Source organism: Triticum urartu, chromosome 7A (genome assembly GCF_056163025.1).
Source record: "Triticum urartu cultivar PI428250 chromosome 7A, HENAU_Tu73, whole genome shotgun sequence".
Lineage (NCBI taxonomy): Eukaryota > Viridiplantae > Streptophyta > Magnoliopsida > Poales > Poaceae > Triticum > Triticum urartu.
Genome location: NC_141879.1, coordinates 721728336 through 721746023, shown reverse-complemented (window position 1 = coordinate 721746023; position 17688 = coordinate 721728336). Strand labels below are relative to the sequence as shown.

Here is a 17688-nt window from a genome sequence, read left to right as displayed (position 1 = left end):
GATTTATGCTTGTAACTATGTTTGTTATAGGTGCATTTCATTGAATTTTACTAGCAATTTTATTCATAGTACAGAGGGCATTTTATTTACTTTGTCTGGAAATTTTACATGCATCAGTTTTGCAGTTATATGTTACCCAAAGAAGGGCATTTTTACTGTTGTCTTCACAAAACCTCCTTGGCAATGCAAGCCGCAGGAGCCATGGTGTTGGCCGTGCGCAAGGATGAAAATAGAACTAGCTCGACCAAAGTACTAGACCATTCATCCGACCATCGTGCAATCATTGAGGCGTGTTGTGGCTTGACGATCAGCCACATGGTTCTCCTGAGTCCCGACTGATCCACGCGACTTGCTTCTTGAAGTAACATTACCACTTGAAGTAATACATTGCTTGCAGGTTCAATCTTGGTGAATCAATGTGCTCATCTCAGAAGGGAATTAGTTTCCAGCCTTCAAGTTCTAACCGGAATGAGTTTAGTGAATTGATACATGAACTAGTTCCCCTGCTTGCTTGGATATAATGCTAGAGATGTCAACTATATATTCACTGGATAGGTGCACCCTTTGTTATGGTACCGGCTGTATGGATTTGTGAGATATCATAGTGTTGCTTTTTGTGTCAAAATAGGTGCACTAGAACATGATAATACTCATAATTTTTGCACAACTTCAATGCTAAGGTGCATACAAGCTGCAAATTTGTATAATAGTGAGCCTTAAAATCAGCTAGCTGTTTTTAACCGCACAGAGCTAATTATGTTGCCTACCAAATGCTGTTAAGTTTGCTATTTTTTCTATTTTCCTGAAAACCGTGCGAGTGTGTTGATTTTTTTGACTTGGAGTCCATGGTTGTGATGTCACTGCTGTTGACATATATAGTTCTGCATGTAATTCCTTTTTCCTGTAATTTTCATGTTTACTTTCATGATTCGCCATGGATCTATTGGTATGATGATTATATTCCTCTAGATTGCTAGACCAACGTTATTATATAGTTTGGGGTATTTGGTTCCATGTCTCATGTTATATAGTTAACATATTGGATTATGAATTATGAAACCTTGTTTAGATCATGGTACATTTCCTAACTATATGAATGTATGGTTTATACACATTAGTAGAGATTTGTTTTTCATCCTGAATCGGATGCTTGCGGCTAGAAACATACTCCCTCCGTTCCTAGATATAGGGTGTATAGTTTTTGGCACGGAAATTAAAGAACGCACGTGAAGGGAAAATTTCACAAGTTTTGAGTGAGATTACAGATGACTAATTGACATGAGAAAATAGAGGAGCTTACATGATATAAGGAAATGTAATCAAATCCCTAAAAAAAATTATCCAAACGAGTGGTGCAACGCAATACACCTTATATTTCGTACTTTTTCTCAAAAATGTATACACCTTATATCAAGGAACGGAGGGAGTATTAGGTTATTGTTCCATTGCACAATACTAATCTTATTGTAAAGGAGAGTTGACTAGTAGTTTGGTTTATGTAGCAAGACACAATCCAGGGATTTTTGTGTGTCATCTGCTCTTATTTTCTAGAACCATAGAAGTATTTTACTTATCTATGTGTGTAAAGAAATGAATTGTTAGTTTGATTAACAATTGTTAAAATACAATCCATTAATTGTGTTGCTAGTACTTCTTAGAAGTATGGTACGTTTGTTTGTCCCTGCTAGTAGTGTACCGCACTAGTATCATGGGTTATTGCCTTTTGTCCATCGTTCCCACTATTTGTATATATATGCTTTTCTTTTTTGTAGTCTTGCTCCTTGCTAGTAAAATTCGGAGGACAAGTTGCTTACTTTATTGCTATAAATTTTTCTGCAAGTTGTGGTTCAGGTTGCCTAAATTACGAGAATCAAAACCAACATGTTTTTATCGTCACTCTACCAATTAAGTTGAACTTCATTTTTGTTGTTTACCTTTAACACCAAGTTGCATATTTGTTGATGTTAAAGTTGCCTCAGCTATGAGCATCCGCTACTAAAGTTTCCTAGTACCAATATGCCAGAGTCAATAACACGATCAGAATTAACACACAACATAACACGTTTGGACAATATTTCACATAGACTATGAAAACTAGGACATGGCGACAATAGGCAACACTTGAATACAATTCAAACAGATCACTAATAGAACATAAGCATCTTCTTGTGCCGGGGTTGGGATACTTAGTAGGTCATTCGACGCAACGACAATTAGAAACTTGCCTAGAATCTCCTAGTTTGGATCGTGTAATTTTTCCAGCAACCAATGACGAGGCGGAAAATCGTTAGTACCTTCGGTAGGGTGCCTAGCATGGTCGGAAGTACCGGAATGCAGCTTGCACCCACCAGTTATCCAGGTTCGGGCCTCTGGAGAGTAATACCCTATGTCATGCTTGTACTTGTTATTCATGGTGATGGGATATCTCATGTGAGAGAGAGTAGATGGGAATGTGTATATTTCTACTGAGAGTTGTTCTATAGGAGAATAGATCCATCTAAGACCCCTTGCTCCCTCTTATATACACGGTGGGAGTTAGGATATACATGAGGGAGATGTGATCTATCCAGCCGCCCTTCTGCCTTGGAGTCCACGAAGATCCCATAACCATCAATAAGTCGCCCTGGGCCCTTCTCCCGCCTTTATCCCCATGCTGGGCCCGAGAGCTCCCCTAAGAGTTGGGCTCCCTGTGGAGATGCAACCCCCAGTGCATGGCGCCGTCAACTAGGCGATAAAGTAGAAAGAACCATGTCTAAATTAGGTTAGAGGTTAGTAGATCCAATTCACGGCACAAAATCATACACTTCCTTTTGGTAAAAAGAATAAGGTTTTCTAAAGAACGTCTAGATGTGAACTAATTATTGCACATCTAAATTCTATATCGTAGGTTTTCGCGGAGATTCATGTGGGTATTTTTTTTACCTTCTTATGTTTGATTGAGTCACTTAGACGTGCAATAAGAAATAGGGAAACGTTTGTAATCGGCGCACCGGCCGAACATTGGGCCGGTCGCGCTCGCTCGCGAATACTGGTGGGCCACCGATCATTTTCTTATTCACTCACGAAGGAAGCGACGCATCCACTTGTTCCTTTTCGTTTCTTCTTCTTCCTTCGCGTCTTCTTGAATAGTTTCTCTTCCCCTCCCTCTTCCTCACAAAAACCCACCATGGATCAATTTGATTGTGATCAAGCTTTTGTTCGTGTTGCGCCTCTCTCCTCCATATAGTACTCCGCCATGGATCCCAAGAGGCGGATGCTGGAACCAGCATGTTTTTTTGCTGGATCCAACATGTGTTTTTGCTGGAACCACCTTGCGCCATTCATGGAGCCACCAGAGCATCGGTGTTGCGACGGGGCGCATCACGAAGAAGTGCGTTGGATGCTGGAACCGGCACCCGTTGTTGCTGGAACCATCGCACACGGATGCTTCGAACAGGGAACCTCGATGCGTTGCGACGATGATGGGCGCGGTGACCGTCGTCAGTACAGGAGTTGCAACCAACGGCAAAATTTGCTGGAACTAGCAGCAAAAAAGCTACAACCGCCTGCAAAATAAGCTACTACCGGCAACTGAAAAGTCTTGCTTTGCTAGAACACACCACCGGCGTCACAGTTTTGCTACCACCGTGTCGCCGTTTTGTTACAACCGGAGTTTCTTTTTGCTACAACCAGCGGAGGGCGATGCTAGAACCGGCAGTGCGACAAACTACAAGCGGCAGACAGGGAATGTTACAACCACATCCTTTTTTTGCTACAACCACATTATGTTTTTGCTACGACCGGTGACATTTTTGCTACATGCATGGCAGATGATGGGCGCCAATGCTTCAACCTGACATGGAAAAAAGCTTCAACTCACCAAGGAGAAGTTACAACCGGTGGCGGAAAAAGCTTCAACAGGCATAGTGAAAAAAGTTTCAACCCCCATGAAAAAGCTTCACCTGTGGAAAAATGCTTCAACCGGCGTAACAAAAGCTTTAACCAGAGGCTAAAAAAGCTTCAACCGGGGATGAGTTTGTGGGCGCATGAGTGGCAACGGCGACGAGCGGCGACGGAGAGGGAGAGGACGGGGGTGCTGTGACGGCGAGGGAGAGGACGTGGATGCTTCCTATTCTCGCCGGAGCACACACACGAGGTGGTTGGGGCAGGGACACATCGCACCGAATGAATCTGAAGCGTGGGGAGGGAGGAAGAAGATGATATGACGTGGGAGGAGAGGGGATCGGACGGCTCCTGCCTGCTAGATCGCACGGCTACAGGCTGACCGGCCAAAATTTGGGCCGGTGCACCGGCGCGTATCACTGCCCTAAGAAATATACATCTAGATGTGCGTTAGACAGACCAATTTTTTTTTTATGAGACTGGGTATTTTTCCCTCTCCAGTTAGACCCAACTCGAAGTGCGCCATGTGGCAACACACATCTCAAAGCAAGGTTTTCAGTACTACCATGTGCATATGTGCCGATCTCTCCCTCTATATAAACGTTGGCGAAGAAACATAATCGCACCGACACATTGCTTGGCCCATTTGGAGAGAAGAGGAAGATACTCGCGGTCATGGCGCTTATGAAGACCAACGCAAGGACGATCGTCTGCTTTGCCGCCCTCGCAGTCATGGCCACCCACCTGATGTCCTCTGCAGACGCACTAGGTTAGCTAAACTCCTCCTTTTCTATTATTATTAGTATTGCGGACACAAAAATTTCCAGTCCTTCTGCACCAATCTGAAATCTAATGCTAAAGCAATTTTTGAACGTGCAGACTGCTATCCGATCAACGACTGCCGCTCGAACAGCAACGGGGGAGTGAAGTGCGCGCGCATGTGCGCCTTGCTGAACGGCCCTTCCGGCAAGGCCTACTGCAGCGGCACTACCCAGTGCTGCTGTGCGCCGCCCGGCGGCAGGAAGGGGCGGCTGCGGACGACGGCGCCTCTTTGGACCTCGGATGCTGCTGCCGCCGCTGCCGCCGCCACAAACGAAGCTGCTCCATGATGATGATAGAGTGATAGTAGTGCTATCTTTGTTTCTTCTGAACTAGCACACGTTTTGGTGGTGATATTGTTGCTCGCGGGAGAGAGAATGTGTGATCTGCTGCTTAGACTATTATGATCCTGTTTTGCGCGTGTGGTCTGGAACTATGAAATTCAGCACAATTTTCTCTAGTATTTTGCACCTGAATATCTAAAATTGTGAATTTGCGCGATATATAGTACTTTCACAAAAATGTTCTAAAGGTTCCCATGGGGACTAGATACCAATCAACTACAAATATTCTCCCCAAAACTGTCCTTACAAAATCTTTACCGCCCAAGTAATTTGCATAAGACTAAGATCTCGTGAAAGCAGCAATGATTTTATTTCCTTACGACAGATGTAGCTTTCTGTGAGGTATGGGTGCGTTTCATGCTTTTATATTCTCAGTGTGGTAAATATGCTCTTAACTTTCTTTCAACTCATCCTGCCCTATAATGGAGCGCAATCTTGCCCGGCCTGATATTATTCTGTTATAGAGATCTTAGTAGAACATGCTTTGACCTTCGTAAGTTAATGTTTTCTCTGAACTAAATCTGCCCGTCAATTACTTATTTTAATGTCCACTAGATTAGTAGTTAAGGATTCATCCTATTAATAACTTCAGAAAAGAAAAAAAACTCTGCTTCTGTTCTTTTTTCGACCTTTTTTTTTGCGGGGGATTCTTTTTTGGACCTCGATTCTCAGATGCTGTCTTTTAGTGCATTAGCTTCACCCTGCTATCATGAAACATTACTACTACCCAGTACTAGTTATGCTTCAGGTCAAATGTATTGCAGTGGGATCAGTCTATCTGATATTGTTTTGATCAATCAATTGAGAGTTTGAGACCACAACACGTAGCCATACAGTGATCTTAGAGCAACTCCAACATATCCCCTATCCGTAAAAAAAAACTACCGATTGGGAAAGTTTTGGGCCAAAATCATGTCCCCAACTGCTTGTAAACTTGCCCCAACTTCCTTCAGGTTTAGGTGAAGTTTTGCTTCCCGTACACTTCTGGCGGCAAGATAACTGCCTGAAACTTCCCGATGCGCCGCCAATCTGCGGAACACCGCCACCTCGTAACCGTTGCATGCTCGCCACTGCCGTGCCACTGGAACGCCATCATGCCGTCGCCGCCGCCCCCGCGGAACACTGCCGCGCCGGAGGCCGTCATGCATGTCACTGACTAGCTGCAGTGCCGCTGGAACGCCACCATGCCATCGCCGCCGCCTCCGCGGAACACTGCCACGCCGGAGGCCATCACGTGTGTCACTGACTGGCCGACCGTAGGACATTATTTAGTTTTATTTAATGAAAAATAAAAAAAACATTTAGGATAAAATGTTTACTGGATCTCACGAAAGTAGCTTTTAGAAAACTTCCCCTAGAATGTACAGACATCCTATAAAAATAAAAGCATTTTTACGGGAAGTTTCTTTTTAGAGGAATGCTTGGAGTTGCTCTTAGTCTCCACTTTTCTTCTGATCTTTCTCCAGTAAATAAACAGAACACTATCTTGTTGGAATTGATCTAATTAAAGGTCCAACAGGTTGGGAAGTGTTGAGTATATTAATTATTAGGAAAGACGAGATAGGTTAGAATTTGTTCTGACTTGTACTCTAAGTAGATCATTGTACTCATATATATGTCCACGAGACTCAAGCAATATAACAAAAATTTCATAAATCCTCTCTCTCCCTTCGGACATGATATCAGCCTAACCTCGATTCAAAACTCTAGCCGCTGTCGCTTCCGCACCTGCGCGCCGTCCCCGGGGCGGTCGGCCTCCATGACCGTCGCCGGAGGCAGCGCCGCCCGTGTCTAGGGTTCGTCCGCCAGTCATGTTTACCGGCTGCCCTAGCTAGAGAGTCTTTTTCCGAGTCCTTGCTCTGATTTTTTTCTCTCTCCCGTCGATCATCTTGATCGGCGTTTTGTTTTTAATTTTCCGATTTAAGATCAGTTTGCATCGGGCCCGCCACCATCGATCCTCGCGCGCTTTCACTCCGACTTCGGCATCAACTGGCGTCTTCTTCGACTCGACGGCCTTGTGTGCTACACGGAGGCCAGGAACGGCCGCTGTCCACGCCTCCATCCGCATGTCGGTATGCGCTGGCCGTCGTCGCCTTGATCCAATCGGGGATCCTACAACCTCCATCCACTTCAAGCAAGATGGGACGGGACATATGTGTGTGGTGCACCGGCTTTGCTCGCATGACGTGCGTTGCGCTGGCCCGATCCGTGTTGTGTGCATGTTGGCTGATTGTTCGTATATACGTACAAATCAACTTCCTGTCCAGCATGTGTGCTCGTGGATTAGTTGCATGCTCATGTGACGCGATCGCTGCAGAACTCGTTGTCTTCGCCTTCGCGTCTAGTCACTCCATCTTCATTGCATGTTCGGTCTGATCAGCTGTATACATGCGTCATCTATGTCGTGCAACCGACCTGGTTCGTCGGTTGCCCGCACCTTCACAGGCCCCGTGAAAGACCGTCCCGAGTTCAGCGCGTCCCTCCACCGATCGAGCAATGGGCTGCCGCTGCGTCACTCCATCGGGCCGCCGCCCCGTGGTTCTTCTCCTGGCTGCATCGACCCGCGTCATCGCTGTGTCGTCCCTTCGGATCGTAGTGTCGCGGCCCGCGGTCTACGCTGCCCCGAGGCCGTCCGCTCCAGGCCGTCTCATGGCTGCACCGACCCTTGCGCCGCCGCCGTGTCGCCCCGTCGGGCCGTAGCGAGTGTGGCACGCGGTCCACGCCGCCGTCCTAAGGTTGTCCCCGCGACTGCACCGAATCGCGAACTGCCGTTGCGTCACCCCTTCGGGCCGCAGCGTCGTGGTCCGCGGTCCCCGCCGCCGCCCCAAGGTCTTCTTGCCGTCGCTCCGACCTGCCCGCCGCTACTACGTCGCCCCTTCAGGCCGCAGCGCCGCGGTCCTTGGTCCATCCCGCCATCCCTGCACGTTGACTTCACGTGGTATGCGCCGCGTCGCCTCCCTTGGCGCGGGAACACCACCGCCCGCGCCGGTCTTCATCATGCCGTCGGGTTCTTTCTTTCGAGCATCGTCGCCGCGCTCCTAACCTAGCCGCCGTCGCCACTCTTCTTCAGCCGCCGCCGCTGCTACCCCCGTAGCCGTCGCAGCGTCCCGTCCATCCCGTTCGTCTTCGTCTAGCACCAACCCATCGCTAGCGTCATCGTCATCTACCCCGACCACTTCGTCTACTCCGACAACCGTGGGCGACATTGATTGACGCTGCAACCGTCGTCGAGTCCTTCTCTGCTGGCCTCTCCGACTTCTCTGACATGGCGTACAGCTCGTGCAGGTCCTAGTCTACGCATGCCCGGTGCTGGCAACACCGATGCGTGCCTTCATCCACGATGTGTTCCCGGGCTTGGCACACCCGGCGCGACGCGTCGTCAACATCATCTACTTCCTGGCGCACCTCTACTTCGACACCACCGCACCCATGACTAACTCGGCGCCTCCTTGCGCCCGCGGCTCCACGGCGACTTCCCCGACACCGGCTACACTGACTCGACATTGAAAAAGACAACGCCAAGGGGAGGGGCCACACACCAACGTATGTTTCCCTCACCCTAACTAACACACTCTGATCGGGGGCACCCTAACCAATAAATGGTTTTGGTGCCCTATCACCAACGCACATATATTAGATTGGGGGAGCAGCCGACATCTACAATCTGACTATTTCACATACGGTTTAGTCATTCTTCCCACATCCCTAAAACCCCAACCGATCTGAGGGAGTGCTGCACGACTGGAAGATCATCTCCAAGCTCTGCCCCTGCTCCAGGGCAGTGTGGGTGCTGCCTGGAGGGACACTGCTACCCGCTGCGAGCATCTACATCGAGCCTGCATCAAGCAGGCATGGGACTTAGCATCGCCTACACCACGGGCTGCTTCGATTGGTGGGAAGATCCTAATCTACCTCTCTTACCTAAGTATTTAGGTGATCTAATATCTAGGCTTAAGAGCCAATAATGTCAATCCTGCTGGATTTATTCTAACAATGGTATCTCGAGCCAATTAAGCCTAGATTAGATCCCTAATGATGATCTGTTTAAGTTGATGATATTGATTACGTCTTAGTGATTAAGGTTTAAGTCTAATGGTTCATGATTAAGGTTAAATTGCCCTTTGTCAAAGTCAATGTTTAATCTCTAGGGTTAAGACGTTTTGGTTAAAGTCTAATAGGCTACGGGTTAGTGCTAATTATCCAATGGTTATGATCAATCATGTTCTGTTAGTTTAATTATGCCATGTTTCTGCATCAAGATATGTTAATTAGCACTAGCCTCAGTTCCTATCTAGCAGTTAGAACGTGATGAATTGGAGAAATTAAAGAAGGCCTCATTTTTTCCAATTTAGCCGAATCCTGTAAAAATAAAAGCATTTTTATGGGAAGTTTCTTTTAGAGGAACAACTGGAGTTGCTCTTAGTCCCCACTTTTCTGCCGATCTTTCTCCGGTAAATAAAGAGAACACGATCTATGTAACCTTAATGTCATTTTGCATCTCGCTAACAATCTGACCATGCCGGTCATGGTGGTCTTAGTCCCCACTTTACTGCCATTTTATTCTTTGTTGTGTCACATGATAGGATAACTAAAGGCATCAAAAGACTGATGCACTTGGATTATTGCGTGAAATGCTTCTACACCTTGGGTGCTTCTACCACATTGCCTATTTACGACGTATTCTAGCTATACATTTATTTTGGAAAGACGTGGGGAGAGCAAAAACCGTGGGAGATTGGGAATATGCTTTGACACCTCGGGTGCTTGGGCGCATGCTTCTTCACCGCGGGAGCACTGGCTTGGGCTATACATTGTTGCGGTTGAGCGGTGCCGGCCTGGCTCTTCATGCCCCATAGTAAGATGGAGACTTAAGATGGTGTGGTGGTGTGTCGTGTGTGTGCTCATTATACTTGTATTCTTTTGATGCTTCATTTTGAGCCAATAAATCTACCCTTTGTAGAAAAAATGTGGTGGTCGCTCGGGAAGGACATGGTTGGAAGATTGCACGCTGGATGCGACGGCCATGGCCACGGAGGAGGCAAGGGGTGTGCGGAGGAGGTGAGTTAGTGTGGATCTAGTGGTTGGATGAGCGGGAGAGGGGGATGCGTGATGTACAAGAGATGGATGGAGTATGTGATGCCTGTTACACAACCTCTATTGGTGAGTTCGGTCTAGGTGTTGCAGAGCGGGAGCCTCATAGACGAAGTTGTCGATCAAACTCCATGGGACAGAAAGTAAAATTGACAAAATTATCATGAATTGTATATATAACTAAGGGTGGGGGATAAGTGCCCACTTTTACATTAAGTGGATGAACTTGGTCCTTAATGGGCTCCATCAAAGGCCCAAGTTTCCCAACACCCCCTCCCCCATTGGATAATTATCAGTATATCCATGCCTCAAAACTTCAAAAAAACTAGTGGAAAAAATATATGGAGAAAGAGTAGATGGTATATGTTGTTGTATTTCACGAATTACCTCATCAAAAACCTCGTGCGAGAAATATCAAAACTCATTGAAGGGAAAAAGAGTACAATCCACTAAGCCATCAAGTTGAGTACTCGATCATCCATCAGGACTGAGATTTTAACAATGAGTTTTAAAGTTTCTCCCCCCGAACCTTGCATCTCCCTAAGTTGCATAATATTGATTCAATGTACACATATCTCGAAGGATGATGATGGTAATGATTTAGTGAACAAATCAGCAAGATAGTCAGATGACTTAGTGTGCAAGATTCTCACCTAGTTAATTTTCTACGGCTCATGTGCATAGAAGAACTCAAGATTAATATGTGTCGGGGAACGTAGCAATAATTCAAAATTTTCCTACGTGTCACCAAGATCAATCTAGGAGTTACTAGCAACGAGAGAGAGGGAGTGCATCTTCATACCCTTGAAGATCGCTAAGCGGAAGCGTTCAAGAGAACGGGGTTGATGGAGTCGTACTCGTCGTGATCCAAATCACCGATGATCCTAGCGCCGAACGGACGGCACCTCCGCGTTCAACACACGTACGGAGCGGAGACGTCTCCTCCTTCTTGATCCAGCAAGGGGGAGGAGAAGTTGATGGAGATCCAGCAGCACGACGGCGTGGTGGTGGAAGTAGCGGGATCCCGGAAGGGCTTCGCCAAGCACAAGCGGGGAGGAAGAGGTGTCACAGGAGGGAGGGAGGCGCCAGGGCTGCAGGTGTGGCTGCCCTCCCTCCCCTTCACTATATATAGGGGCCTAGTGGGGCGCTGGCCCCTTGTAGATCCCATCTAGGGAGGGGGGCGGCAGCCCTAGGGGTGGCTTGGCCTCCAAGCCAAGTGGAGGCGCCCCCACCCCTTGGGTTTCCAACCCTAGGCGCATGGGAGGCCCAAGGGAGGCGCACCATCCCACCAGGGGCTGATTCCCACACCCCTTCAGCCCATGGGGCCCTCCGGGATAGGTGGCCCCACCCGGTGGACCCCCGGGACCCTTCCGGTGGTCCCGATACAATACCGATGACTCCCGAAACTCTCTCGGTGGCCGAAACTGGACTTCCTATATATAAATCTTTACCTCCAGACCATTTTGGAACTCCTCATGACGTCCGGGATCTCATCCGGGACTCCGAAAAACCTTCGGTTAACCACATACTAATATCTCTACAACTCTAGCGTCACCGAACCTTAAGTGTGTAGACCCTACGGGTTCGGGAGACATGTAGACATGACCGAGACAACTCTCCGGCCAATAACCAACATCGGGATCTGGATACCCATGTTGGCTCCCACATGCTCCACGACGATCTCATCGGATGAACCACGATGTCAAGGATTCAATCAATCCCGTATTCAATTCCCTTTGTCCATCGGTACGACACTTGCCCGAGATTCGATCGTCGGTATCCCGATACCTCGTTCAATCTCGTTACCGGCAAGTCTCTTTACTCGTTCCGTAACACATCATCCCGTGATCAACTCCTTGGTCACATTGTGCACATTATGATGATGTCCTACCGAGTGGGCCCAGAGATACCTCTCCGTTACACGGAGTGACAAATCCAAGTCTCGATTCGTGCCAACCCAACAGACACTTTTGGAGATACCCGCAGTGCACCTTTATAGCCACCCAGTTACGTTGTGACGTTTGGTACACCCAAAGCATTCCTACGGTATCCGGGAGTTGCACAATCTCATGGTCTAAGGAAATGATACTTGACATTAGAAAAGCTTTAGCATACGAACTGCACGATCTTGTGCTAGGCTTAGGATTGGGTCTTGTCCATCACATCATTCTCCTAATGATGTGATCCCGTCATCAACGACATCCAATGTCCATGGTTAGGAAACCGTAACCATCTATTGATCAACGAGCTAGTCAACTAGAGGCTTACTAGGGACATGGTGTTGTCTATGTATCCACACATGTATCTGAGTTTCCTATCAATACAATTTTAGCATGGATAATAAACGATTATCATGAACAAGGAAATATAATAATAAATAATTTATTATTTCCTCTAGGGCATATTTCCAACAGTCTCCCACTTGCACTAGAGTCAATAATCCAGTTCACATCGCTATGTGATGAACACTCAAGGTCACATCCCCATGTGACTAACACCCAAAGAGTTTACTAGAGTCAATAATCTAGTTCACATTACCATGTGATTAACACTAAATGAGTTCTGGGTTTGATCGTGTTATGCTTGTGAGAGATGTTATAGTCAACGGGTCTGAACCTTTCAGATCCGTGTGTGCTTTACAAATCTCTATGTCATCTTGTAGATGCAGCTACCACGCTCTTTTTGGAGCTATTCCAAATAACTATTCTACTATACGAATCCAGTTTACTACTCAGAATCATCAAGATTAGTGTCAAAGATTGCATCGGTGTATCCCTTTACGACGAACTCTTTTACCACCTCCATAATCGAGAAAATTCCTTAGTCCACTAGTTATCAAGGATAACCTTGACCGTTGTCCTGTGATCCATTCCTAGATCACACTTGTACCCCTTGACTGACTCAAGGCTTAGCACGCTTCAGGCGCGGTACACAACATTGCATACTTTAGAGCCTACGTCTAAAGCATAGGGGACGACCTTCGTCCTTTCTCTCTATTCTGCCGTGGTCAGGTCTTGAGTTTTACTCAATACTCATACCTTATAACACAACCAAGAACTCCTTCTTTGCCGATCTATTTTTGAACTCCTTCAAAATTTTGTCATGGTATGTGTTCGTTTGAAAGTACTATTAAGCGATTTTGATCTATCCTTATAGATCTTGATGCTCAATGTTCAAGTAGCTTAATCCAGGTTTTCCATTAAAAACACTTTTCAAATAACCTTGTATGCTTTTCAGAAATTCTACATCATTTCTGATCAACAATATGTTAACAACATATACTCATCAACCTTAGTGCATTACCGAGAGGGCCCAGAGATACCTCTCCGACAATCGGATTGACAAATCCTAATCTCGAAATACGCCAACCCAACATGTACCTTTGGAGACACCTGTAGAGCTCCTTTATAATCACCCAGTTACATTATGACGTTTGGTATCACACAAAGTGTTCCTCCGGCAAACGGGAGTTGCATAATCTCATAGTCATAGGAACATGTATAAGTCATGAAGAAAGCAATAGCAACATACTAAACGATCGGGTGCTAAGCTAATGGAATGGGTCATGTCAATCACATCATTCTCCTAATAATGTGATCCCGTTAATCAAATGACAACACATGTCTATGGTTAGGAAACATAACCATCTTTGATTAATGAGCTAGTCAAGTAGAGGCATACTAGTGACGTTTGGTTTGTCTATGTATTCGCACAAGTATTATGTTTCCGGATAATACAATTCTACCATGAATAATAAACATTTATCATGATATAAGGAAATAAAATAATAACATTATTATTGCCTCTAGGGCATATTTCCTTCAGTCTCCCACTTGCACTAGAGTCAATAATCTAGATTACACAGTAATGATTCTAACACCCATGGAGCTTTGGTGTTGATCATGTTTTGCTCGTGGAAGAGGCTTAGTCAACGGGTCTGCTACATTCAGATCCGTATGTATCTTGCAAAGCTCTATGTCTCCCACCTGGACTAGATACCGGATGGAATTGAAGCGTCTCTTGATGTGCTTGGTTCTCTTGTGAAATCTGGATTCCTTTGCCAAGGCAATTGCACCAGTATTGTCACAAAAGATTTTCATTGGACCCGATGCACTAGGTATGACTCCTAGATCGGATATGAACTCCTTCATCCAGACTCCTTCGTTTGTTGCTTCCGAAGCAGCTATGTACTCTGCTTCACATGTAGATCCCGCCACAACGCTTTGTTTAGAACTGCACCAACTGACAGCTCCACCGTTTAATGTAAACACGTATCCGGTTTGCGATTTAGAATCGTCCGGATCAGTGTCAAAGCTTGCATCAACGTAACCATTTACGATGAGCTCTTTGTCACCTCCATATATGAGAAACATATCCTTAGTCCTTTTCAGGTATTTCAGGATGTTCTTGACCGCTGTCCAGTGATCCACTCCTGGATTACTTTGGTACCTGCCTGCTAGACTTATAGCAAGACACACATCAGGTCTGGTACGCAGCATTGCATACATGATAGAGCCTATGGCTAAAGCATAGGGAACATCTTTCATTTTCTCTCTATCTTCTGCATTGGTTGGGCATTGAGTCTTACTCAATTTCACACCTTGTAACACAGGCAAGAATCCTTTCTTTGCTTGATCCATTTTGAACTTTTTCAAAACTTTGTCAAGGTATGTGCTTTGTGAAAGTCCAATTAAGCGTCTTGATCTGTCTCTATAGATCTTAATGCCCAATATGTAAGCAGCTTCACCGAGGTCTTTCATTGAAAAACTCTTATTCAAGTATCCCTTTATGCTATCCAGAAATTCTATATCATTTCCGATTAGAAATATGTCATCTACATATAATATCAGAAATGCTACAGAGCTCCCACTCACTTTCTTGTAAATACAGGCTTCTCCAAAAGTCTGTACAAAACCAAATGCTTTGATCACACTATCAAAGCGTTTATTCCAACTCCGAGAGGCTTGCACCAGTCCATAACTGGATCGCTGGAGCTTGCACACTTTGTTAGCTCCCTTTGGATCGACAAAACCTTCCGGTTGCATCATATACAACTCTTCTTGCAGAAATCCATTCAGGAATGCAGTTTTGACATCCATCTGCCAAATTTCATAATCATAAAATGCGGCAATTGCTAACATGATTCGGACAGACTTCAGCATCGCTACGGGTGAGAAGGTCTCATCGTAGTCAATCCCTTGAACTTGTCGAAAACCTTTTGCGACAAGTCGAGCTTTGTAGACAGTAACATCACCGTCAGCGTTAGTCTTCTTCTTAAAGATCCATTTATTCTCAATTGCTTGCCGATCATTGGGCAAGTCAACCAAAGTCCATACTTTGTTCTCATACATGGATCCCATCTCAGATTTCATGGCTTCAAGCCATTTTGCGGAATCTGGGCTCACCATCGCTTCTCCATAGTTTGTAGGTTCATCATGATCTAGTAGCATGACTTCCAGAACAGGATTACCGTACCACTCTGGTGCGGATCTTACTCTGGTTGATCTACGAGGTTCAGTAGTATCTTGTTCTGAAGCTTCATGATCATCATCATTAGCTTCCTCACTAATTGGTGTAGGTGTCACAGAAACTGGTTTCTGTGATGTACTACTTTCCAATAATGGAGCAGGTACAGTTACCTCAACAAGTTCTACTTTCCTCCCACTCACTTCTTTCGAGCGAAAACTCCTTCTCTAGAAAGTTTCCGAATTTAGCAACAAAAGTTTTGCCTTCGGATCTATGATAGAAGGTGTATCCAATAGTTTCCTTTGGATATCCTATGAAGACACATTTCTCCGATTTGGGTTCGAGCTTATTAGGTTGAAGCTTTTTCACATAAGCATCGCAACCCCAAACTTTCAGAAACGACAACTTTGGTTTCTTGCCAAACCATAGTTCATAAGGCGTCGTCTCAACGGATTTTTATGGTGCCCTATTTAACGTGAATGCGGCCGTCTCTAGAGCATAACCCCAAAACGATAGCGGTAAATCAGTAAGAGACATCATAGATCGCACCATATCTAGTAAAGTACGATTACGACATTCGGACACACCATTACAATGTGGTGTTCCGGGTGGCGTGAGTTGCAAAACTATTCCGTATTGTTTCAAATGTACACCAAACTCGTAACTCAAATATTCTCCTCCACGATCAGATCGCAGGAATTTTATTTTCTTGTTACGATGATTTTCAACTTCACTCTGAAATTCTTTGAACTTTTCAAATGTTTCAGACTTATGTTTCATTAAGTAGATATACCCATATCTGCTTAAGTCATCTATGAAGGTGAGAAAATAACGATATCCGCCACGAGCCTCAACATTCATCGGACCACATACATCTGTATGTATGATTTCCAACAAATCTGTTGCTCTCTCCATAGTACCGGAGAACGGTGTTTTTGTCATCTTACCCGTAAGGCACGGTTCGCAAGTACCAAGTGATTCATAATCAAGTGGTTCCAAAAGCCCATCAGTATGGAGTTTCTTCATGCGCTTTACACCGATATGACCCAAACGGCAGTGCCACAAATAAGTTGCACTATCATTATCAACTCTGCATCTTTTGATTTCAACATTATGAATATGTGTGTCACTACTATCGAGATTTAATAAGAATAGACCACTCTTTAAGGGTGCATGACCATAAAAGATATTACTCATATAAATAGAACAACCATTATTCTCTGATTTAAATGAATAGCCGTCTCGCATCAAACAAGATCCAGATATAATGTTCATGCTTAACGCTGGCACCAAATAACAATTATTTAGGTCTAATACTAATCCCGAAGGTAGATGTAGAGGTAGCGTGCCGACCGCGATCACATCGACTTTGGAACCATTTCCCACGCGCATCGTCACCTCGTTCTTAGCCAATTTTCGCTTAATCTGTAGTCCCTGTTTCGAGTTGCAAATGTTAGCAACAGAACCAGTATCAAATACCCAGGTGCTACTGCGAGCATTAGTAAGGTACACATCAATAACATGTATATCACATATACCTTTGTTCACCTTGCCATCCTTCTTATCCGCCAAATACTTGGGGCAGTTCCGCTTCCAGTGACCAGTCTGCTTGCAGTAGAAGCACTCAGTTTCAGGCTTAGGTCCAGGTTTGGGTTTCTTTTCTTGAGTAGCAACTTGCTTGCTGTTCTTTTTGAAGTTCCCTTTCTTCTTCCCTTTGCCCTTTTTCTTGAAACTAGTGGTCTTATTGACCATCAACACTTGATGCTCCTTCTTGATTTCTACCTCCGCAGCTTTCAGCATTGCGAAGAGCTCGGGAATAGTCTTATTCATCCCTTGCATATTATAGTTCATCATGAAGCTCTTGTAGCTTGGTGGCAGTGATTGGAGAATTCTGTCAATGACGCAATCATCTGGAAGATTAACTCCCAATTGAAACAAGTGATTATTATACCCGGACATTTTGAGTATATGCTCACTGACAGAACTGTTCTCCTCCATCTTGCAGCTATAGAACTTATTGGAGACTTCATATCTCTCAATCCGGGCATTTGCTTGAAATATTAACTTCAACTCCTAGAACATCTCA

General features: G+C 45.3%; 1 protein-coding gene across 1 annotated transcript; it reads left to right on the top strand.

The window, feature by feature from the left end:
- The first annotated feature begins 4513 nt into the window (after positions 1-4513).
- Positions 4514-5185, top strand: LOC147962224 (uncharacterized). The gene is made up of 2 exons (XM_087537775.1): positions 4514-4651; positions 4762-5185. Exons 1-2 carry the CDS (start codon positions 4558-4560, stop codon positions 4989-4991), a joined length of 324 nt encoding a protein of 107 aa, XP_087393901.1. The 5' UTR covers positions 4514-4557; the 3' UTR covers positions 4992-5185.
- Positions 5186-17688: the final 12503 nt, after the last annotated feature.

Excerpts from the sequence above, each read along its gene's own strand:
- LOC147962224 (XM_087537775.1), top strand. The coding sequence starts at position 4,558 with ATGGCGCTTATGAAGACCAACGCAAGGACGATCGTCTGCTTTGCCGCC. Across the intron at positions 4,652-4,761 it reads GTCCTCTGCAGACGCACTAG|ACTGCTATCCGATCAACGAC; the intron begins GTTAGCTAAACT and ends TTGAACGTGCAG.